The sequence below is a fragment of the Triticum aestivum genome, chromosome 3B, assembly GCF_018294505.1.
Source record: "Triticum aestivum cultivar Chinese Spring chromosome 3B, IWGSC CS RefSeq v2.1, whole genome shotgun sequence".
Classification (NCBI taxonomy): Eukaryota; Viridiplantae; Streptophyta; class Magnoliopsida; order Poales; family Poaceae; genus Triticum; species Triticum aestivum.
Window position 1 is genome coordinate 500,412,528 of NC_057801.1, and position 24,189 is coordinate 500,436,716.

Genomic DNA, 24,189 nt, shown 5'->3' on the forward strand with positions numbered 1-24,189 from the left:
GGAGAGGAAGAGATCGGGGAAGATAACTGCCTCCAAACAAGCCAGAGCACATAGCAGCCAGACGATGCATTCTGAAGAGCGTGTACCCGTGAAAGGTGCGGTCATGTTCCATCTCACGGGCAAGCCGATGCTACTGCCGAAACCGTTGGAGGCACTATCAGGGGATCTCAGGAGACTGCACGACCATGTGCTGTCGACTGAGAAAAGCCTACTAGCCTCAAAGGATCCAGGATATCCGACATACGCGGCTCGTGTTCCTGAGGGGAAGTGCTACATCAACACACGGCCCGCGGAGGTGTTCTTCCTGCGGTTTGACCATATCTTTGAGATGTTTCTAACAAGGCGGCTCGATTTTACAATCGTCCGCCTTTTTGCGCTACATATGAGCTCCGTCATGAAGAGTGAAGAAGTCTCGCAAATCTGTGTGGCGGATCCGTACTACATGCACGAGTCTTTCTTGAGTCTCGGTGACTTTGAGCGTGAAACTGCTAGGGAGTACCTCCAAAACTTCATGGTACAGAATAAGGACCGGGAAATTGTCCTCGTGCCTTATCATCCAAAGTAAGTCAGTTCCAGACAACCCTTTCATACATTTCAATCATTCCTTCTCTCTCATATGGGGAATAATTTGAGGTGTCTTTTCCCCGCAGCAACGGGCGCGCCGTCCTTATCGTTCTTTACCCGCAAGTCTCCCACGCCGTGTATTTTGACCCTTCCAGAGACTACGAGAAAAAAGACTACACCCACATAATGAATATTCTAGATGGTGCTCTCTGAGGCTTCAGCTTTAGAGGTGGCCACGTGCAGATCAGGAAACAAAGGAACAAGAAGATGGGTTTCGCGCATAAAACTAACTTCTCCTACATCCATGTCCCAAAACCAAGCAAGAAGGATGGATTATACATCGTCCATCTATGATTCAGTTCAACACGGATCACCAAAAGCTTCGCATTAACAGCAGAAATGATGATCATATCCACAAGTGGCTAGAATCTCATGGAGAAGCGGATTATAAACTTAGAGATGACTTCTTTCGCATCCAAAGCGACATTGCGACGATCATCATGAAAGAAGTCGTCGATGAGAAGGGGATGTTCCACCACGGCCCTATATCGCGAGCTGACGTCCGAACTCGCATAGGCATGCAATGTCTATACCTCACGCCGTTCAAGAAGCTAGGGTTCATCCTCGATGATATGGAAGGATGGAACTTCTAGTGATTTATGATGCCGATGATGATGATATGTGTCGGTTGAACTTGTATACTTTTTGTAGCGATGAAACTTTGTGATGTCCACAGTCCCTGCCGAACTTGCGTAACGCTACTTTGTTAATTTGCGTACGATGACCTGCGTACCTCTAGTTAATTAATTTGCGTACTGTATGTTGCATCTAGTTGCTAACCCTTTCTTTTTTGGTGTTTCTCTAGTATATTTTGTTGCATATATATGATTGTACATCCTCTTCATGAACATGCATCTCTAACAGGTACCTAGTTTCTTGATGGCGAGATGGAATTGCTATGTCGTGTACAAAGGGAAGGTTCCGGGGGTGTACAATGAGTGGCATGAGTGTCAGGCGCAAGTGAATGGGTTCACGGGCGCCAACCATAAAGGCTTCAAAAGCATACAAGAAGGAGAAGCTAGTTACTTGAGGTTCACGCTAGCGCGAGAGAGGACTCGTAACTGCCACCTCATGTACTGCATAGTTCCGCTCTCACTCATTGTGATAGCTCTTCTTGCGTATACCTTTGTTTAGATGGATGACGTTGTTGTAGTTGCAAGTATTCGAGACTTGCATGTATCGCTATTTTCGAGATGATGACAAGATACCACTTTGTGTTGGATGATGATTATGATGAGACTATTTGTATGTATATGCTATGATTACATTTGTGGTCTCGCAGGCATTTGTATGTGTATCATGATGACATTTCTATGTGCTAAAGATTCTTCTATAAAGCCTGTTCAAATAAAAACAAATATGCCGAAAAAAAACAAAAAACTACTTAAATTAGCAGTAGCGAGTGTATGAAAGTTAGCATCAGCGCCGCGATAGCAGTAGCGCGTCCAAACAAAGCGCGCTAGAGCTACTAGCAGTAGCGAGCTTCCACTAACCGCGCTGCTGCTACACTTGTGTAGCAGTAGCGCCAGTGAGCACGCGCTACTGCTATGTGTTAGCTGTAGCGCCTTATTAGTAGCGCCTCTCCCCGCGCTACTGATACACCTAAAACCCGCGCTGCTGCTAGCCTTTTCCCTAGTAGTGAAAGGTGGTTTTCTCTTGATCAGGTTGCGAAACAGGTATTTGCGAAAACCAAAATATCCCTCAAGAAAACAAAAGTGTGTGTGCTTTGATAATCTTTCTAGCATTTGATCAATAAAAGGCAAAGGGTAATGATCTTTTGTAGTCACTTTATTTAATTTTCTGAAATCAATAACCATTCTATAGCCAGTAACAATTCTTTGTGGAATGAATTCATTTTTATCATTAGGAACAACAGTAATACCTCCCTTCTTGAGGACACAATGAACGGGACTTACCCATCTACTATCAGCTATGGGATAGATTATACCTGCTTCCAGAAGGTTTAATATTTCAATTCTTACCACTTCTTTCATCTTAGGATTCAAATGTCGTTGATGATCAACAACGGGTTTAGCATCAGGTTCCATATTAATCTTGTGCTGACAGAGAGTGGGACTAATGCCTTAAGATCATCAAGAGTATATCCAATAGCAGCTCGGTGCTTCTTCAGAATTTTCAATAGTCTTTCTTCTTCATGTTCTGAGAGGTTAGCACTAATAATAACAGGATATGCCTTTTTCTCATCAAGATAAGCATATTTCAAAGTGTCAGACAATTGTTTTAATTCAAACACAGGATCACCTTTAGGTGAGGAGGACCTCTTAGAGTTTCAATGGGCAAATTGTGTTTAAGCAAAGGTCGTTGTTCAAAGAAAATCTTATGTATCTCATTTCTTTCATGCATATGCATATCATTCTCATGGTCTAGCAAATATTGTTCTAATGGATCAGTGGGAGGCACAACAATAGAAGCAAGACCAATTATTTCATCCTTACTAGGCAATTCTTTCTTATGAGGTTATGTATTAAACTTGGAAAAATTAAATTCATGAAACTCATCACCAAAGCTAACACTGGCGGTTTGTTTATGACAATCTATGTTGGCATTGACAGTGTTCAAGAAAGGTCTACCAAAGATAATGGGACAAAATTCATCTTGTGGGGAACCAAGAACAATAAAATCAGTAGGATATTTTGTTTTCCCACACAAGACTTCAACACCTCTAACAATCCCAAGTGGTGTGATGGTGTCTCTATTAGCAAGTTTAATAGTAACATCTATGTCCTCTATTTCAGTGGGTGTTATGACATTCATAATTTCTTGATATGAGGTAAAAGGAATAGCACTCATGCTAGCACCTAAGTCACATAAACCATGATAACAATGGTCTCCTATTTTGACTGAGACAACAAGCATGCCAACAACAGGTCTATCTTTATCTTTTTCATCATGTTTGGCAATTCTAGAAGCTTCATCACAGAAGTAAATAACATGCCCATAAATATTTTCTACCAAGAGACCTTTAACCATAGCAACACTAGGTTCTACTTTAATTTATTTAGCAGGTTTAGGTGCTCTAATATTGCTTTTGAGAACCATAGTTGAAACCTTAGCATGTTCCTTTATCCTAACAGGAAAAGGTGGTCTTTCAATATAAGCCATAGGCACAACTAGGTTAACATTGTAAATAATAGTTTTATCTTTAGCTATTACCGGTTCTTTAATTTCTTCTTTAATAGGGGGGTGATATTTAAACCACTTCTCCTTAGGGAGATCAACATGAGTAGCAAATGATTCACAAAAAGAGGTTACTATCTCAGAGTCAAGTCCATATTTAGTGCTAAACTTTTGAAAAGCATCAGTATTCATAAAAGATTTAACACAATCAACTCAAGCTTAATACCTAACTCTTTACCTTCTTGAGTTACCAATCTTCAGAGTTGCGTTTAATTCTTTCTAAAAGATCCCACATGAATTCAATAGTCTTCTTCATAAAAGAACTAGTACAAGAAGTATCGAGCATGGATTGATCATCACGAGAAAGCTGAGCATAAAAATTCTGAATAATAATACCTCTTGAGAGCTCATGATTGGGGCATGAGTATAACATTGACTTAAGCCCCCCCCCCCAAAGCTAGTGCAATACTTTCTCCTTCACGAGGCCAAAAATTATATATATAACTCTGATCATGATGAACTCGACGCACAGGATAATTTTTTTTGGTGAAATTCCAATTTCAATCGATTCCAATTCCAAGATCCAATATCATCACATAGCCTATACCATGTCAATGGTTTCCCTTCAAAGATAAAGGAAAAACCTTATTCTTAGCTTCATCTCCGGATAAACCTGCAAGCTTAAGTAATCCACAAATTTCATCCACATATATTAAGTGCATATCTGGATGTTCAGTTCCATCTCCTGCATAAAGATTAGCTAGCAGTTGTTCTATAATACCTGAAGGAATTTCGTAACCAATATTTTCGGTAGGCGCGGTAGGTTGAGTGGAAACTAATTGTGGTTCCGGTTGAGGTGAAGATACCCCGAACAAACCCCTCAAAGGATTGTTCCCCATAGCAACAAGAGACAATAAATTTCAGCACGTAGTAATAAATTTCCCTTACCAATTTCCACTTATCGAGAGCACTTCACTCCCCGGCAACGGCGCCAGAAAAGAGCCTTGATGACCCAAAAGTATAGGGAATCAACTGTAGTCCTTTAGATAAGTAAGAGTGTCGAACCCAACAAGGAGCAGAAGGAAATGACAAGTGGTTTTCAGCAAGGTACTCTCTACAAGCGCTGAAATTGTCGGCAACAAGTAGTTTGATAGCAAGATAATTTGTAATGAGCAAATAACGGTGACGGTAAATAAAGTGCAGCAAGGTAGCCCAATCCTTTTGTGGCAAAGGACATGCCAAAACGGTCTCTTATGATAAGCAAAGCGTTCTTGAGGATACACGGGAATTTCATCTAGTCACTTTCATCATGTTGGTTTGATTCGTGTTCACTACTTTGATAATTTGATATGTGGATGGACCGATGCTTAGGTGTTGTTCTTACTTGAACAAACCTCCTACTTATGATTAACCCCCTCCCAAGCATCCGCAACTACGAGAAAAGTATTAAGATAAAATCTAACCATGACATTAAACTTTTGGATCCAAATCAGTCCCTTACGAAATAGCGCATAAACTAGGGTTTAAGCTTCTGTCACTCTAGCAACCCATCATCTAATAACTACTCCACAATGCATTCCCTTAGGCCCTAATAAGGTGAAGTGCCATGTAGTCGACGTTCACATGACACCACTAAGGGAATCACAACATATCATCAAAATATCGAACACATATCGAGTTCGCATTATTACTTGCAACAAGATTTCTTCCATGACCTCAGAACAAAATAACTACTCACAAATGATAATCATGCTCAAGATCAGAGGGGTATTAAATAGCATAATGGATATGATCATATAATCTTCAACCAAATAAACCATATAGTAATCAACTACAAGATGTAATCAGCACTACTAGTCACCCACAAGTACCAATCTAATGTTCCAGTATAAAGATTGAACACAAGAGATGAACTAGGGTTTGAGAGGAGATGGTATTGTTGAAGATGTTGATGGAGGTTACCCTCCCAAAGATGGGAGAGTTATTGGTGATGACGATGATGATGTTTTCCCCCTCTGGGAGGGAAGTTCCCCTGGCAGAATCGCTCCGCCGGAAGGCAAAAGTGTTCCTGCCCAAGTTCCGCCTCGAGAAGGTGGTGCTTCATCCCGAAAGTCCCCTCCTGATTTTTTCTAGGTCAAAATGACCTATATACCAGAAGATGGGCACCAAAGGTGGGCCGAGGAGGGCACAACCCACCACGGCACGCCTGGGGGGCCTGGCGCGCCCAGGTGGGTTGTGTTCACCTGGTGGGCCTCCTTCGTTAGTTATTTGCTCCAATACTTTTTATATATTGCAAAAACAATTCTCTGTACATTTTCAGCTCATTGAAGATGTGTGGAATAGGTAACTCTGACGTAGCTTTTCCAGGTCCAGAATTCCAGCTGTCGGTTTTCTCCCTCTTTGTGTAAACCTTGCATATTATGAGAGAAAGGGCATTAAAAATACTCCAAAAAACATTATTAAGCATAAAAACATTATAAATAACAATAGGAAAGCATGATGCAAAATGGACGTATCAATATGTAGACACACCCCCTCTCATTGCTATGCATCTTCTAGATTAGATCTTGGGTGTTCGTAGGATTTTTTTTTGATTTTCATGCTTCGTTCCACATCAAGGTGAGCTACCACGAGATCAGATGTGAATGAATTTCCCCTCTACGCCTCCGGCACCTCAGTTTATATAGACACCGGGGTACCTAGGGTTTACACATGGTTGGTCGTATCTAAGGGGCAAATGTGTTGAGTACTATGTCTACGTCTTGGAGTATATGTCAAGTCTCCGTGTCATTCCTTCTTAATGCTTCTGGATAAGACAAACGAGGCCCGCCAGGGATAGGCTTAGGGGGGGGGGGGGTCCTCAGCCCAACCCAAAGGATGGGCAACTGACATGCCGAGCACCCCCTAATCCAGGACTCTGTCACTCTGTTGACCGGCTGCACCCCCTGCCGACTCAGCATCCCACGATTGTCTCCTGGATAAACGATCGACGGAGGAGGATCTCGCACCTCCTACCCCTCTAGGCAGCAACAACACGACCAGATCCCCGCCATTCCCATCACCGATGGTGCACGGGCTTACCCTGCATCCGCCATTGGGGACGACGAGGGGCGAGGAGGAGGGAGGCGGCGGTAGGGGGCTAGCCCCCCTCCCCCCACCCACCGCCCGCCCCCCAATCGCCCTGGAGGGAGCGCGGCTCAAGGGGTTACGGGGACTCTGACTCATGGGTAGTACTAGGTAATAGGGTTTAATTTCTATAGTGCCCTTCAACACTAATATGGTCCATCGTTATGTAGGGAGCTGGATGCTTGAAATGCTTCTACGCATGAAAGGTTACCAAATGTGTGGGTCATATGGATATATATAGTTTTCTATAAGTACTTCTACCGCTTTTAATTTACATCTAATTGTGTATTATTATTTTCCTACCTTTTCTTTCATTGTGTATTAGAAGCCAGAAGGTGGAGGCGTAGTGAGGCAATACATGCACGAGATTTATGGCACTTATGAGGCAGGACATCACCATTACCTAGTCTAAACAACACTTCATAATTTTCGTTGATATAATAGATTTTTTAATATGAAAAGTGAAATGAAACAAAGAGAATATGTTTTTTTTTGCGAATAACAAAGAGAATATGTTTTAGAAGCAAGTTTATGTTTTCAATAGTATCACACTGTATGTGTTTAGAACGATGCTATACACACGATGTAAGCTGCATGATTTGTGGACGATGTTGTTAATCTAGCCATTGGTGTGAGAAGGCACACTTTAGAACATCGTTCGAATATGCATCGTGCATGAATCGGTCGAGCACCGTGGTTCCGAAAGTAGTTTCGTATGTTTTAAGGGCCTATTTGAATCAAGTGGAATTTGTATTGTTTTTGGTATTATTTCTAATTTGGTAGGATTTCAACCCTCATGAATTCCTTTTTTCCTGAAATTTACAGGTGTGAACAGGTAATAAATGTCCACGACCTGTCCTCTCCTCCTTGAAAGTTACAGTACTACTCTGGTAAAGGGTGAAAAAAGCAACTTTTACACAATCTCTTTCTTCCCCCCTCTCTGGCCAGCCGAAACATCATTCGAACCGCAATGGCGCCTCCCCGCGGCGGAGCTGCTGCGGCCGCTCCCGCCGCACTGGACCTGACCGGCGTGCACATTCTAGAAGCTTCCAGCGTCCCCCCGCTTCCCGAACGGTAACCGCCATCTCATCCTTGCTCTCGGTTCCTTGATCAAATCCTTCGTATCGAGGCTTTAGGTGAGGGGATTTTTTTGGGTTTCTTGATTGATGCAGCGGCGGAAATGCGGTCCAAAGGAAGGAGGCTGTTGACCCGGATAAAGATAGGAAGAAGGAGAAGGCTGCGGCACCGAGGATCACCGGTTGGGGGCTCCGCGAGTACAGCAAAATAGGTCAGATGATGCGCCATGGTTAAAGCTCGAGTGTTTACTAATTAACTGGCGTCGTTCATAGTGCATATATTGCTCGGCTGTTTGGAGAACGTTTCTGGAAGGAACCAGTTTGGGCGATTTGATGCCTAATCTGGTGTTCTTCATAGATGATGTGTGGGATTCCATTGCTTTCTTTGCTCTGGCTATTGCTGTAGCCGATTCCAATCTTCTTGTAGGTTCCATTTGTTGAGGGATTTTGTAGGAGAATATTGCTTTGTTTACCTCAATTGATTGAATTGTAGAATCGCCAATTTAGTCTAGAAGGTGCAGGGTGTGGCTGAGGAATTCACAGCTTGGCAATTGGTGGTTCGGGGGGGGGGGGGGGGGGGGGTGCCAATTCTGTTTCCCTGTGGATTTGGTCTGAACGTCCTTTAATTCACTATAAGCTCCGTAGGGGTGTAAGCTCTCTCAATCAATTGATGTCGTCAATTTGAGATTTAGTCCACGGTTTTGACTTGGTCAACGCGCTGTGCTTTGTGTAGTGATCTGCTGATGGGTGGGCTAAGTGGTTCGCTGCACGTAATTCTCCCCACCGCTCCGTGTCCGCTGTTGACTCGTGGCAGTTTTGCGCCAAGCTTGCCCGCAATTTATGAAGGGGTGGGGCGCGAACCTTGGCCGAGACCTCCGCGATCGCAAGAAAGCCCTCTTGACTGCCACCCAAGCCCTGGACACCCGCGCTGACACTTCCGGAATCTCCCCGGATGAATGGATGTTGAGATATGATCTCGAGGATCAGCTCTCGGCCATCTACACGGACGAGGAAACGTACTGGAGGCTCCGCGGCACCCAACGATGGGTGCTCCGTGGGGACGCTAATACGGCTTACTTCCAGGCTATTGCCAATGGGCGGCGACGACGGAACTCCATCCACTCCCTGTGGGATGGAGATGCCCAGCTCGTTCGCCCCTCGGACATCCGAGCTCGTGTATATGGCTTCTATAAAGCCCTATTCTCCCCCACCCCACGGGGTGGTGCTGCACTGGCCCCCGATACCTGGTCGGTGGGCCAGTTAGTATCCGCCGAGACTAATGCCGCCTTGGTGGCACCTTTCTCGGAGGATGAGGTTCTCGCGACGATCAAGGGCATGAACCCCTCCTCGGCACCGGGTCCGGATGGTTTTCTAGTAACCTTTTTCAAATCGTTCTGGCAAACCATCAAACTGGAGGTCATGGCCCTCTTCGACGAGTTCTTCTCGGGGACCATGGACCTTGGGCGCCTGAACTATGGGGTCATCACCCTCATCCCTAAAGTTCCGGGCGCTTCGGACATCCGCCAGTTTCGTCCTATCACGGTGATTAATGTGATTTTCCGGATTTTGGCTAAAGGGTACGCCAATAGGGTGACCCTTCTAGCTGACTCCGTCACCCACCCCAACCAATCCGCCTTCATTTAAGGGCGGTTTATTTTGGATGGGGTCTTGGTCTTCCACGAAGTCCTTCATGAAGTCCGGGCCAAGCACCTTCGTGCGGTCTTCCTGAAGCTCGACTTCCATAAAGCCTATGATACGGTTCACTGGCCCTTCCTGCAGGAAGTCTTGCTCCGCAAGGGTTTCGATGACCGGTGGGTGACCCGCGTTATGCAGCTCGTCTCTCGCGGTCGGACCGCGGTTAACATTAACGGGGAGATCGGGTCATACTTCCCCACCCTTTGTGGGGTTCGCCAGGGTGACCCGTTTTCCTCGTTTCTGTTCAACATGGTGGTCAATGCCCTTGCTATCATCTTGGACAAGGCCGAAGCTTCTGGTCATATCCAAGGCTTAGTCCCCCATCTGGTAGGAGCGGGAGGGGTCTCCCTCCTACAATATGCTGACGACACCATAATAATGGTGGAGGGATCCGCTTCCGACATAGCTAACTTGAAGTTCCTCCTCTCCTTCCAGCAGATGTCTGGGCTCACTATCAACTTCGATAAGAGCAAAGTGATGATCCTTGGCTATCCTCCGGAGGAGGCCCAGGACATTGCTGACCGGCTGAACTGCCGCCTAGGTACCTTCTGTTCGGTTTCGTAGTAATTTCAAAAAATTTCCTACGCACACGCAAGATCATGTGATGCATAGCAACGAGGGGGAGAGTGTTGTCTACGTACCCAACGCAGACCGACTGCGGAAGCGATGACACGACGTAGAGAAAGTAGTCGTATGTCTTCACGATCCAACCGATCAAGCACCGAAAATACGGCACCTCCGAGTTCGAGCACACGTTCAGCTCGATGACGATCCCCGGACTCCGATCCAGCAAAGTGTCGGGGAAGAGTTCCGTCAGCACGACGGCGTGGTGACGATCTTGATGAACTACAACAGCAGGGCTTCGCCTAAAATCCGCTACAGTATTATTGAGGAATATGGTGGCAGGGGGCACCGCACACGGCTAAGGAACAGATCACGTGGATCAACTTGTGTGTTCTAGGGTGCCCCCCTGCCCCCGTATATAAAGGATCCAAGGGGGGGTGCGGCCGGCCAAGGAGGGGAGGCGCAGGAGAGTCCTACTCCCTCTGGGAGTAGGATCCCCCCCCCCAATCCTAGTCCAACTAGGAGAGGTGGAGGGAGAGAAGGAAAGGGGGGGCGCCGCCCCTCCCTCCTTGTCCAATTCGGACTAGGGGGAGAGGGGGCGCGCGGCCTGCCCTGGCAGCCCCTTCCTCTTCTCCACATTAGGCCCATAAGGCCCATTAACCTCCCGGGGGGTTCCGGTAACCCCCCGGTGCTCCGGTTTTATCCGATACTCTTCTGGAACCCTTCCGGTGTCCGAATATAGTCATCCAATATATCAATCTTTACGTCTCGACCATTTCGAGACTCCTCGTCATGTCCGTGATCACATCCGGGACTCCGAACAACCTTCGGTACATCAAAATGCATAAACTCATAATGTAACTGTCATCGTAACCTTAAGCGTGCGGACCCTACGGGTTCGAGAACAATGTAGACATGACCGAGACACGTCTCCGGTCAATAACCAATAGCGGGACCTGGATGCCCATATTGGCTCCTACATATTCTACGAAGATCTTTATCGGTCAGACCGCATAACAACATACGTTGTTCCCTTTGTCATCGGTATGTTATTTGCCCGAGATTCGATCGTCGGTATCCAATACCTAGTTCAATCTCGTTACCGGCAAGTCTCTTTACTCGTTCTGTAATACATCATCTTGCAACTAACTCACTAGTTGCAATGCTTGCAAGGCTTATGTGATGTGCATTACCGAGAGGGCCCAGAGATACCTCTCCGACAATCGGAGTGACAAATCCTAATCTCGAAATACGCCAACCCAACATCTACCTTTGGAGACACCTATAATGCTCCTTTATAATCACCCAGTTACGTTGTGACGTTTGGTAGCACCCAAAGTGTTCTTCCGGTAAACGGGAGTTGCATAATCTCATAGTCATAGGAACATGTATAAGTCATGAAGAAAGCAATAGCAACATACTAAACGATCGGGTGCTAAGCTAATGGAATGGGTCATGTCAATCAGATCATTCAACTGATGATGTGACCTCGTTAATCAAATAACAACTCATTGTTCATGGTTAGGAAACATAACCATCTTTGATTAACGAGCTAGTCAAGTAGAGGCATACTAGTGACACTTTGTTTGTCTATGTATTCACACATCTATTATGTTTCCGGTTAATACAATTCTAGCATGAATAATAAACATTTATCATGATTATAAGGAAATAAATAATAACTTTATTATTGCCTCTAGGGCATATTTCCTTCAGTCTCCCACTTGCACTAGAGTCAATAATCTAGATTACACTGTAATGATTCTAACACCCATGGAGTCTTGGTGCTGATCATGTTTTGCTCGTGGAAGAGGCTTAGTCAACGGGTCTGCAACATTCAGATCCGTATGTATCTTGCAAATCTCTATGTCTCCCACCTGGACTAGATCCCGGATGGAGTTGAAGCGTCTCTTGATGTGTTTGGTCCTTTTGTGAAATCTGGATTCCTTTGCCAAGGCAATTGCACCAGTATTGTCACAAAAGATTTTCATTGGACCCGATGCATTAGGTATGACACCTAGATCGGATATGAACTCCTTCATCCAGACTCCTTCGTTTGCTGCTTCCGAAGCAGCTATGTACTCCGCTTCACATGTAGATCCCGCTACGACGCTTTGTTTAGAACTGCACCAACTGACAGCTCCACCGTTTAATGTAAACACGTATCCGGTTTGCGATTTAGAATCGTCCGGATTAGTGTCAAAGCTTGCATCAACGTAACCTTTTACGGTGAGCTCTTTGTCACCTCCTTATACGAGAAACATATCCTTAGTCCTTTTCAGGTATTTCAGGATGTTCTTGACCGCTGTCCAGTGATCCACTCCTGGATTACTTTGGTACCTCCCTGCTAAACTTATAGCAAGGCACACATCAGGTCTGGTACACAGCATTGCATACATGATAGAGCCTATGGCTGATGCATAGGGAACATCTTTCATATTCTCTCTATCTTCTGCAGTGGTCGGGCATTGAGTCTTACTCAATTTCATACCTTGTAACACAGGCAAGAACCCTTTCTTTGCTTGATCCATTTTGAACTTTTTCAAAATTTTGTCAAGGTATGTGCTTTGTGAAAGTCCAATTAAGCGTCTTGATCTATCTCTATAGATCTTAATGCCTAATATGTAAGCAGCTTCACCGAGGTCTTTCATTAAAAAACTTTTATTCAAGTATCCCTTTATGCTATCCAGAAATTCTATATCATTTCCAATCAGCAATATGTCATCCACATATAATATTAGAAATGCTACAGAGCTCCCACTCACTTTCTTGTAAATACAAGCTTCTCCGAAAGTCTGTATAAAACCAAATGCTTTGATCACACTATCAAAACGTTTATTCCAACTCCGAGAGGCTTGCACCAGTCCATAAATGGATCGCTGGAGCTTGCATACTTTGTTAGCTCCCTTTGGATCGACAAAACCTTCCGGTTGCATCATATACAACTCTTCTTCCAGAAATCCATTCAGGAATGCAGTTTTAACATCCATCTGCCAAATTTCATAATCATAAAATGCGGCAATCGCTAACATGATTCGGACGGACTTAAGCATCGCTACGGGTGAGAAGGTCTCATCGTAGTCAATCCCTTGAACTTGCCGAAAACCTTTTTGTGACAAGTCGAGCTTTGTAGACAGTAACATTACCATCAGCGTCAGTCTTCTTCTTAAAGATCCATTTATTCTCAATTGCTTGCCGATCATCGGGCAAGTCAACCAAAGTCCATACTTTGTTCTCATACATGGATCCCATCTCAGATTTCATGGCTTCAAGCCACTTTGCGGAATCTGGGCTCACCATCGCTTCTTCATAGTTCGTAGGTTCATCATGATCTAGTAGCATGACTTCCAGGACAGGATTACCGTACCACTCTGGCGCGGATCTTACTCTGGTTGATCTACGAGGTTCAGTAGTATCTTGATCTGAAGTTTCATGATCATTATCATTGGCTTCCTCACTAACTGGTGTAGGTGTCACTGAAACAGTTTTCTGTGATGAACTACTTTCCAGTAAGTGAGCAGGTACAGTTACCTCGTCAAGTTCTACTTTCCTCCCACTCACTTCTTTCGAGAGAAACTCCTTCTCCAGAAAGGATCCATTCTTAGCAACGAATGTCTTGCCTTCGGATCTGTGATAGAAGGTGTACCCAACAGTTTCCTTTGGGTATCCTATGAAGACACATTTCTCCGATTTGGGTTCGAGCTTATCAGGTTGAAGCTTTTTCACATAAGCATCGCAGCCCCAAACTTTAAGAAACGACAACTTTGGTTTCTTGCCAAACCACAGTTCATAAGGCGTCGTCTCAACGGATTTTGATGGTGCCCTATTTAACGTGAATGCGGCCGTCTTTAAAGCATAACCCCAAAATGATAGCGGTAAATCTGTAAGAGACATCATAGATCGCACCATATCTAGTAAAGTACGATTACGACGTTCGGACACACCATTACGCTGTGGTGTTCCGGGTGCGTGAGTTGCGAAACTATTCCACAGTTTTTCAAATGTACACCAAACTCGTAACTCAAATATTCTCCTCCACGATCAGATCGTAGAAACTTTATTTTCTTGTTACGATGATTTTCAACTTCACTCTGAAATTCTTTGAACTTTTCAAATGTTTCATATTTATGTTTCATTAAGTAGATATACCCATATCTGCTTAAATCATCTGTGAAGGTGAGAAAATAACGATATCCGCCACGAGCCTCAATATTCATCGGACCACATACATCGGTATGTATGATTTCCAACAAATCTGTTGCTCTCTCCATAGTACCGGAGAACGGTGTTTTAGTCATCTTGCCCATGAGGCACGGTTCGCAAGTACTAAGTGATTCATAATCAAGTGGTTCCAAAAGTCCATCAGTATGGAGTTTCTTCATGCGCTTTATACCGATATGACCTAAACGACAGTGCCACAAATAAGTTGCACTTTCATTATCAACTCTGCATCTTTTGGTTTCAACATTATGAATATGTGTATTACTACTATCGAGATTCAATAAGAATAGACCACTCTTCAAGGGTGCATGACCATAAAAGATATTACTCATATAAATAGAACAACCATTATTCTCTGATTTAAATGAATAACCGTCTCGCATTAAACAAGATCCAGATATAATGTTCATGCTCAACGCTGACACCAAATAACAATTATTTAGGCCTAATATTAATCCCGAAGGTAGATGTAGAGGTAGCGTGCCGACCGTGATCACATCGACTTTGGAACCGTTTCCCACGCGCATCGTCACCTCGTCCTTAGCTAATCTTCGCTTAATCCGTAGCCCCTGTTTCGAGTTGCAAATATTAGCAACAGAACCAGTATCAAATACCCAGGTGCTACTGCGAGCATTAGTAAGGTATACATCAATAACATGTATATCACATATACCTTTGTTCACCTTGCCATCCTTCTTATCCGCCAAATACTTGGGGCAGTTCCGCTTCCAGTGACCAGTCTGCTTGCAGTAGAAGCACTCAGTTTCAGGCTTAGGTCCAGACTTGGATTTCTTCTCTTGAGCAGCAACTGGCTTGCCGTTCTTCTTGAAGTTCCCCTTCTTCTTTCCTTTGCCCTTTTTCTTGAAACTAGTGGTCTTGTTGACCATCAACACTTGATGCTCCTTTTTGATTTCTACCTCCGCAGCTTTCAGCATAGCGAAGAGCTCGGGAATAGTCTTGTTCATCCCTTGCATATTATAGTTCATCACGAAGCTCTTGTAGCTTGGTGGCAGTGATTGGAGAATTCTGTCAATGACACAATCATCCGGAAGATTAACTCTCAATTGAATCAAGTGATTATTATACCCAGCATTTTGAGTATATGCTCACTAACAGAACTGTTCTCCTCCATCTTGCAGCTATAGAACTTATTGGAGACTTCATATCTCTCAATTCGGGCATTTCCTTGAAATATTAACTTCAACTCCTGGAACATCTCATATGCTCCATGACGTTCAAAACGTCGTTGAAGTCCCGATTCTAAGCCGTAAAGCATGGCACACTGAACTATCGAGTAGTCATCAGCTTTGCTCTGCCAGACGTTCATAACATCTGGTGTTGCTCCAGCAGCAGGCCTGGCACCCAGCGGTGCTTCCAGGACGTAATTCTTCTGTGCAGCAATGAGGATAATCCTCAAGTTACGGACCCAGTCCGTGTAATTGCTACCATCATCTTTCAACTTTGCTTTCTCAAGGAACGCATTAAAATTCAACGGAACAACAGCACGAGCCATCTATCTACAATCAACATAAACAAGCAAGATACTATCAGGGACTAAGTTCATGATAAATTTAAGTTCAATTAATCATATTACTAAAGAACTCCCACTTAGATAGACATCCCTCTAATCCTCTAAGTGATCACGTGATCCAAATCAACTAAACCATGTCCGATCATCACGTGAGATGGAGTAGTTTCATCGGTGAACATCATCATGTTGATCATATCTACTATATGATTCATGCTCGACCTTTCGGTCTCCGTGTTCCGAGGCCATATCTGCATATGCTAGGCTCGTCAAGTTTAACCTGAGTATTCTGCGTGCGCAACTGTTTTGCACCCGTTGTATTTGAACGTAGAGCCTATCACACCCGATCATCACGTGGTGTCTCAGCACGAAAAACTTTCGCAACGGTGCATACTCAGGGAGAACACTTCTTGATAATTTAGTGAGAGATCATCTTATAATGCTACCGTCAATCAAAGCAAGATAAGATGCATAAAAAGATAAACATCACATGCAATCAATATAAATGATATGATATGGCCATCATCATCTTGTGCCTGTGATCTCCATCTCCGAAGCACCGTCATGATCACCATCGTCACCGGCGCGACACCTTGATCTCCATCGTAGCATCGTTGTCGTCTCGCCAATCTCATGCTTCCACGACTATCACTACCGTTTAGTAATAAAGTAAAGCATTACATCGCGATTGCATTGCATACAATAAAGCGACAACCATATGGCTCCTGCCAGTTGCCGATAACTCGGTTACAAAACATGATCATCTCATACAATAAAATTTAGCATCATGCCTTGACCATATCACATCACAACATGCCCTGCAAAAACAAGTTAGACGTCCTCTACTTTGTTGTTGCATGTTTTACGTGGCTGCTATGGGCTTAAGTAAGAACCAATCTCACCTACGCATCAAAACCACAACGATAGTTTGTCAAATAGACTCCGTTTTAACCTTCGCAAGGACCGGGCGTAGCCATACTTGGTTCAACTAAAGTTGGAGAGACAGTCGCCCGCAAGCCATCTCTGTGCAAAGCACGTCGAGGGAACCGGTCTCGCGTAAGCGTACGCGTAAGGTTGGTCCGGGTCGTCTCGTCCAACAATACCGCCGAACCAAAGTATGACATGCTGGTAGGCAGTATGACTTGTATCATCCACAACTCACTTGTGTTCTACTCGTGCATATAACATCAACATAAATAACCTAGGCTCGGATGCCACTGTTCGGTTTCGTAGTAATTTCAAAAATTTTCCTACGCACACGCAAGATCATGTGATGCATAGCAACGAGGGGGAGAGTGTTGTCTACGTACCCAACGCAGACCGACTGCGGAAGCGATGACACGACGTAGAGAAAGTAGTCGTACGTCTTCACGATCCAACCGATCAAGCACCGAAAATACGGCACCTCCGAGTTCGAGCACACGTTCAGCTCGATGACGATCCCCGGACTCCGATCCAGCAAAGTGTCGGGGAAGAGTTCCGTCAGCACGACGGCGTGGTGACGATCTTGATGAACTACAGCAGCAGGGCTTCGCCTAAACTCCGCTACAGTATTATCGAGGAATATGGTGGCCGGGGGCACCGCACACGGCTAAGGAACAGATCACGTGGATCAACTTGTGTGTTCTAGGGTGCCCCCCTGCCCCCGTATATAAAGGATCCAAGGGGGTGTGCGGCCGGCCAAGGAGGGGAGGCGCAGGAGAGTCCTACTCCCTCTGGGAGTAGGATTCCCCCCCCCCCCCAATCCTAGTCCAACTAGGAGAGGTGGAGGGAGAGAAGGAAAGGGGGGGCGCCGCCCCTCCCTCCTTGTCCAATTCGGACTAGGGGGAGAGGGGGCGCGCGGCCTGCCCTGGCAGCCCCTTCCTCTTCTCCACATTAGGCCCATAAGGCCCATTAACCTCCCGGGGGGTTCCGGTAACCCCCCGGTGCTCCGGTTTTATCCGATACTCTTCCGGAACCCTTCCGGTGTCCGAATATAGTCATCCAATATATCAATCTTTACGTCTCGACCATTTCGAGACTCCTCGTCATGTCCGTGATCACATCCGGGACTCCGAACAACCTTCGGTACATCAAAATGCATAAACTCATAATGTAACTGTCATCGTAACCTTAAGCATGCGGACCCTACGGGTTCGAGAACAATGTAGACATGACCGAGACACGTCTCCGGTCAATAACCAATAGCGGGACCTGGATGCCCATATTGACTCCTACATATTCTACGAAGATCTTTATCGGTCAGACCGCATAACAACATACGTTGTTCCCTTTGTCATCGGTATGTTACTTGCCCGAGATTCGATCGTCGGTATCCAATACCTAGTTCAATCTCGTTACCGGCAAGTCTCTTTACTCGTTCTGTAATACATCATCTTGCAACTAACTCACTAGTTGCAATGCTTGCAAGGCTTATGTGATGTGCATTACCGAGAGGGCCCAGAGATACCTCTCCGACAATCGGAGTGACAAATCCTAATCTCGAAATACGCCAACCCAACATCTACCTTTGGAGACACCTGTAATGCTCCTTTATAATCACCCAGTTACGTTGTGACGTTTGGTAGCACCCAAAGTGTTCCTCCGGTAAACGGGAGTTGCATAATCTCATAGTCATAGGAACATGTATAAGTCATGAAGAAAGCAATAGCAACATACTAAACGATCGGGTGCTAAGCTAATGGAATGGGTCATGTCAATCAGATCATTCAACTGATGATGTGACCTCGTTAATCAAATAACAACTCATTGTTCATGGTTAGGAAACATAACCATCTTTGATTAACGAGCTAGTCAAGTAAAGGCATACTAGTGACACTTTGTTTGTCTATGTATTCACACATGTATTATGTTTCCGGTCAATACAATTCTAGCATGAATAATAAACATTTATCATGATTATAAGGAAATAAATAATAACTTTATTATTGCCTCTAGGGCATATTTCCTTCACCTTCCCCACGACCTACTTGGGGATACCCATTAGTGACTCACGGCTTACCGTCGCTGACCTCCGCCCGACTGTGACCCGGATGCAGCACAGGGTTGAGCCCTGGCGAGGGAGGTGGCTCTCGAAAGCGGCCCGGGTAATCCTCATCAACTCCTCGCTTGCTAGCCTCCTCTGGTTTCTCATGAGCTTCTACCGCCTCCATGAGACTCCATCAGGAGATCGCCAAATACCAGTCTAGGTTTTTCTGGGCCGGCGAGGGCGACAAGTAGAAATACCATATGGTGAGCTGGCCAGACATCTGCAAACCCAAGGATCAGGATGGTCTTGGGATTCTGTCGTCTCGGCGCATGAACATCGCTCTCCTGACCCGATGGCTTTGGCGTATCGCCAATGGGGAGGGAGGCCTATGGCTCACCATCATCCATACTAAGTACCTCAGGGGCCAACCTCTAGCTTTCTGCCAGCGTTCTGGTAGCTCCCAGTTCTGGCAGGCTGTGATCTAGCTCCTTCCCATCCTCCTCATCGGCACGTCCATCTCGGTGGGCTCCGGGTCCTCGACCCTGTTCTGGTTCGACCGTTGGTTAGGGGATTCCCCCCTGGCTGCCTGATTCCCGGACCTATTTGCTATTGCGGTTGACCCTCGGGTCTCTGTCGAGACGACCCTTGTTGACTTAGGGTGTCTCGCTTTTCGGCGCCCCTTCAGCCCCCTTGAGGTGGCCGCTTGGGACTCCCTCCTTCAGGACATCGCCCTTCTCCCGATGGACGTCGAGGGCGTCCCTGATTCCGTCTCTTGGCGGCTATAGTCCTCTGGCCGCTTCTCCACTAAGTCCCTCTACGCAGCCATCACACCCTCGACTGCGCCGGAACCCTTTAGCCTGATCTGGGACATACACTTGCCTCTGAAGATTAGGATCTTCTTGTGGCAGTGGATCCGCGGACGTCTCCCCTCTGGGGTTGAGGTCCTCAAGCGTAATGGCCCAGGGGATGGGCTCTGCCCCCTGTGCGGCACGGTGGAGGATGCTAACCACATCTTCTTCTCTTGCTCCACTGCCCAGTTCTCGTGGGCCTGCTTCCGCGAGACGGTCGGTGGACAGTGGTGCAACACCAACTTCCCTGACCTTCTTGCCGAGATCCACGCCTCCCCCCACCCCCCCACCCCCCGCTACCGCCATATTATATGGCTCTGCGTTGGGGTCCTCGCCTGGTCACTTTGGACCATCCGCAACAATCTTGTTATTCAGAAAGTGCCTCTCCGCCGTGCGGCTGACGCAATCTTCAAAATGTGTGGCTACTTGCAGCTTTGGCGGCCGCTTAGCCGCCCCCAGGACCGGGACGCCATCAACACCCTCCTCGCCGACCTTCGCTTGATGGCCTTCCGCGTGGCGCCCCCGCTGCCACCCCCCCCCCCCTGGAGCACGACTAGATGCTGCTCGAGTTGCTGGGCTGAGTGTGTGTTTTGATTTCAGGGCTTGTTGTGTTGTGCCCTCAGCATTACCCTATTATGTACTCTCTGTGCTTGTGAGACCTTTGAGTGTGTGTGTGCGCGTGTGGAACCTTGTTGGATGTTGGCTTGGCAGTTTGCTTTATATATAAAGCGGGGCGAAAGCCTTTTTCCGTAAGTGGCTGTGTGGTGGAGCGATATGAGTCGATTCAGGGCAACAATTTCGAGAGCCCATAGCAATCCCCGCCTAGCGTCATTGGTGGGCGTGTGGAGTTGTGTCTCTGACGGATCTATCTTTGGTGGATTTGCTCGGATCATTTCGTCATTTGTCTACGTCCACGTGTCTTCAGGTTGGATCCTTCCGATCTACGCTATTCTTCATCGGAGGCGGTTGCCAGAGTTTGTTTTGCTCCTTTCCCCGTTGGTCAGCCGGTTTTGACCATGCCTCGCGCGCCTCGGCCTAGGTGTCGTCAATTGTGCCATGTGTTCCCATCACGTTGCGGCTAGGGGCACGAGATACTTTTACTGTTGCGCTGGCTGTGTGGACAAGGAAAAGACAGCACGGAGGCGGAGAGCAGAAAGTTAAAGGCGATTGTGCGCAGAGGTGGCTTGAGGAGATCTCAGGCGCTGGAAGTAGGCAGCTTGAAGGGAGTTCGACGTCTTTCCCAGTTGAGCATTCGGCGGCTGCGAGCACACGACTAGGAGTCTTTCCCCGCCGGTCATTCAGCGGCCGCAAGCAGGCGGCTGGATGTTCGGCGGTTGCAACCCTGCCAGCTAGGTGCGGTCTTTCCGGGCTGGGCGTTCGGTGGTTGAGTCCTCAATTGTCTGAATTTTGGTTGTTGTGGTGTATTCTGTTGTGCTGTTGTGTGGTAATGATCAGCTGTAGTTCCTCCACGGTATTATGTTGGAGTATTATTGCCACCAATACTGTCACAGTAGGGGGCTGTCAAACCATTTTTACAAGTCATGAATGTTTATCTGAGCAGACCAAGGTTGATGTATGTCTGTGCACTGAGTGAGATAGGTTGTTCCAGTGTATATGCATGAGGATGTCAAAGTCCATCTGCAGAAGCGGCACAGCAAAGCACGCGAAACACTTTTAGTAGGAAATTCATGTCAGATTGGAAGAAAACGTTGTTGGTTAGCTTGATGCCATGTTGGGATTTAGAGCATGGTATGTTGGGTGACATTACATATGATGTATCAGTATATAGCAATGCTCATTGCTCATTACGGTTACTTTTTGGTGTACACTGGTTCTATGTCAGAGGAAGTTGTGTTGATAGAAATTTCGTGAGGTCATAGATGTGCAATAGAGGGGTTATACCCTTGTACTAGATGCTTCGCTGTAACCTTTTTGATGCGAGATGTTTTTCTGTCATGAATGTAAACTTGAATTGCTGACACACTGGTACTTTGATCTGATGAGCATTTGACATGATTTTGCAGTTTGTGAGAAAGTTGAAGCCAAAGGAAGAACAACATACAATGAGGTATTCTCCAAAGCTCAAACACGTGTATCCTTCACTGATTGGCCATGATAAACCACTCCCGAATGCCATGTTTAAACACCAATGGAATTTTGCTGTAATTTTGGATGACTTTATCTAACATGTAACTGTGCAGTCTGCTTATGAAGCACAAAGAGCATCCTGAATGCCAATGCAAAATAATTATCCTGTCATTTAAATGGTGAAAGGCAAAACATCAATACTTCTATTACATTGCTGCCATGCCATTTTTGCTGATACATAACACACCTTTCAAAGAAATATGCTTGGGAACTGATTTACTTTCTCCCTGCTTGAGTCATTAACTACCTCAACTAGCTACTTTCTATTACAGGTTGCAGATGAAATTTATTCAGAGCTGAAGTCCATGGCACATATTGGTCAAGGGGTTTGTTCTTATTATTTGTATAATATGGACTTCTCTGTTCCCTTTTTGAATATACTTTTTAAAATTTGAATTAAGAAGCATGGCTCCCAATTTCATTTAGCATGGAACTGATACAAAGAGTGTCGGCCCGCCAAATGTCATGGTTCCAGAAAGCTTATTACAAACATCCACATGTTTTAGAACCTCTAACCAGCACCACCACCTTACTGTTTTTGCAACTATGACGGCAGAACACAACAACCTAGCAGAAAACTGGACGATTAAGTTACAGCAAATACTACAAGACCGAAATCACACCGAGAACTTTCAAGTCCATTTCTCATCAAACTGCAAAAAAAAAACATATCTGTAATTGTGCAAAACTTATGTGCTAAAAGAAAACAAATTTATCTTTGTAGTTTGATGAGAAGAACATTAGGCGGAGAGTGTATGATGCTTTCAACGTTCTCATTGCACTTCGTGTTATTGCAAAAGAAAAAAAGGAGATACGTTGGATGGGCCTTTCAAATTATAGATATGAAAAGATAAAGAAGCTGGAGGTCAGTTTTTGTGCTTACTTTGCAGGTTAGATGCACCGCAATCCATTCCTATATGATTTTGAATTGATTGGTACCATCTTTTTTGTAGGAAGTTCGCAAAGAACTCACCAACAAGATTAGGAACAAGAAGGCACTCCTCCAGGAAATCGAAAAACAGGTAAGTTGCTTACAATATGCAGCAACTTTTCTTTGGTTTCGTTGTCTCTTACTACTACCTCCGTCCCAAAATATAAGACGTTTTTGCAGTTCAAATTGAACTGCAAAAATATCTTTATATTTTGGGATGGAGATAGCATCATATATATACTGGTGTATTTGATATCTCCTGATGATTCTTTCTTGTTCATTTGAAGTTTGATGATCTCCAAAACATCAAGTTACGTAACCAAACACTGGAAAGCTCAGCGGAGAATGTTAATGGCATCCGCCTTCCATTCGTACTGGTCAAGGTATTTTTTTTCTTGCGCTGCAACTGCCAGAGATGCTTAACCCAGCCAGTTGGAACTAAGCTGTAACATATAACTGTATTTAGATCACCCTTGTACTCAACTTGCAGTCTGGCATTCCCATGTTTATAATTGCTGAAACGTAGCATAGCAACGTAGATTAGAATAAGCAGTAGTAGCGGCTACTTTAAAAAGTATGGTATTCTTACGCGGTGCCAGGAATGTCTTTCCCTCAGATATGTAGTTACATAAAACACTGGCATATAGAAAGGTCACGAGCAAAAAGATACGTGCAAGTGTGTTTAATGCCATTTTTTCTTTAAGCAGACATCTAGGAAAGCAAGGGTGGAAATTGAGATTTCAGACGACTCAAAGTTTGCCCATTTCGAGTTCAATGGGTATGTATCTTTTTTTCCCCATACTTCTCACCATATTAGCAGTTCGAGCTCTTAACCAGATGTCCGCAACTCTCTTTTCAGTGCACCATTCACATTGCATGATGATCTCTCAATCCTTGAGGGGATAAGGCGTAACAGCATAGGAAGAGCTGGCCGCGCCACCCTTCACTAGAGACTCAAGAATATTACAAATGAATTAAAAGTTGTCAGAACTGGCACAGCCAGATTCTTTTGCACAGCTATGTATAGCTATATATCCTCATGAAAACTTGACCTAGTTTATAGGACAATCTCTCAGGCTTGAGAAGATTTTAACCTGCAAATTTTGTCTCCTTTTTGTGCCTAGCAGGTTATTAGGTCTAAGATAGATGATTCGTATATGTGCTGCTATGTAAACATTGGATAGCAGCTTCGGAGTACAAGCTTCGTTGATTATCATTCATGATCTGTTAGTCCTAGTGCCCCCCCCCCCCCCCCCCCCCGCCGCATCCCTGATCAGTGTCATGAAGGTGTGCAAATTGCTTGACCTTGCCTGTGTAATCGG

The 24,189-nt window shown here is 45.3% G+C and overlaps 1 protein-coding gene across 1 annotated transcript; it reads left to right on the forward strand.

Annotated features, from left to right (window-relative positions):
* The first annotated feature begins 7,774 nt into the window (after positions 1-7,774).
* On the forward strand, positions 7,775-24,097 carry LOC123065596 (transcription factor-like protein DPB). Its single transcript, XM_044488845.1, has 9 exons — positions 7,775-7,962; positions 8,061-8,176; positions 21,813-21,856; positions 22,209-22,262; positions 22,661-22,801; positions 22,890-22,958; positions 23,155-23,250; positions 23,575-23,645; positions 23,727-24,097. The coding sequence occupies exons 1-9, from the start codon at positions 7,859-7,861 to the stop codon at positions 23,815-23,817; spliced, it is 786 nt and encodes a 261-aa protein (XP_044344780.1). The 5' UTR covers positions 7,775-7,858; the 3' UTR covers positions 23,818-24,097.
* Positions 24,098-24,189: the final 92 nt, after the last annotated feature.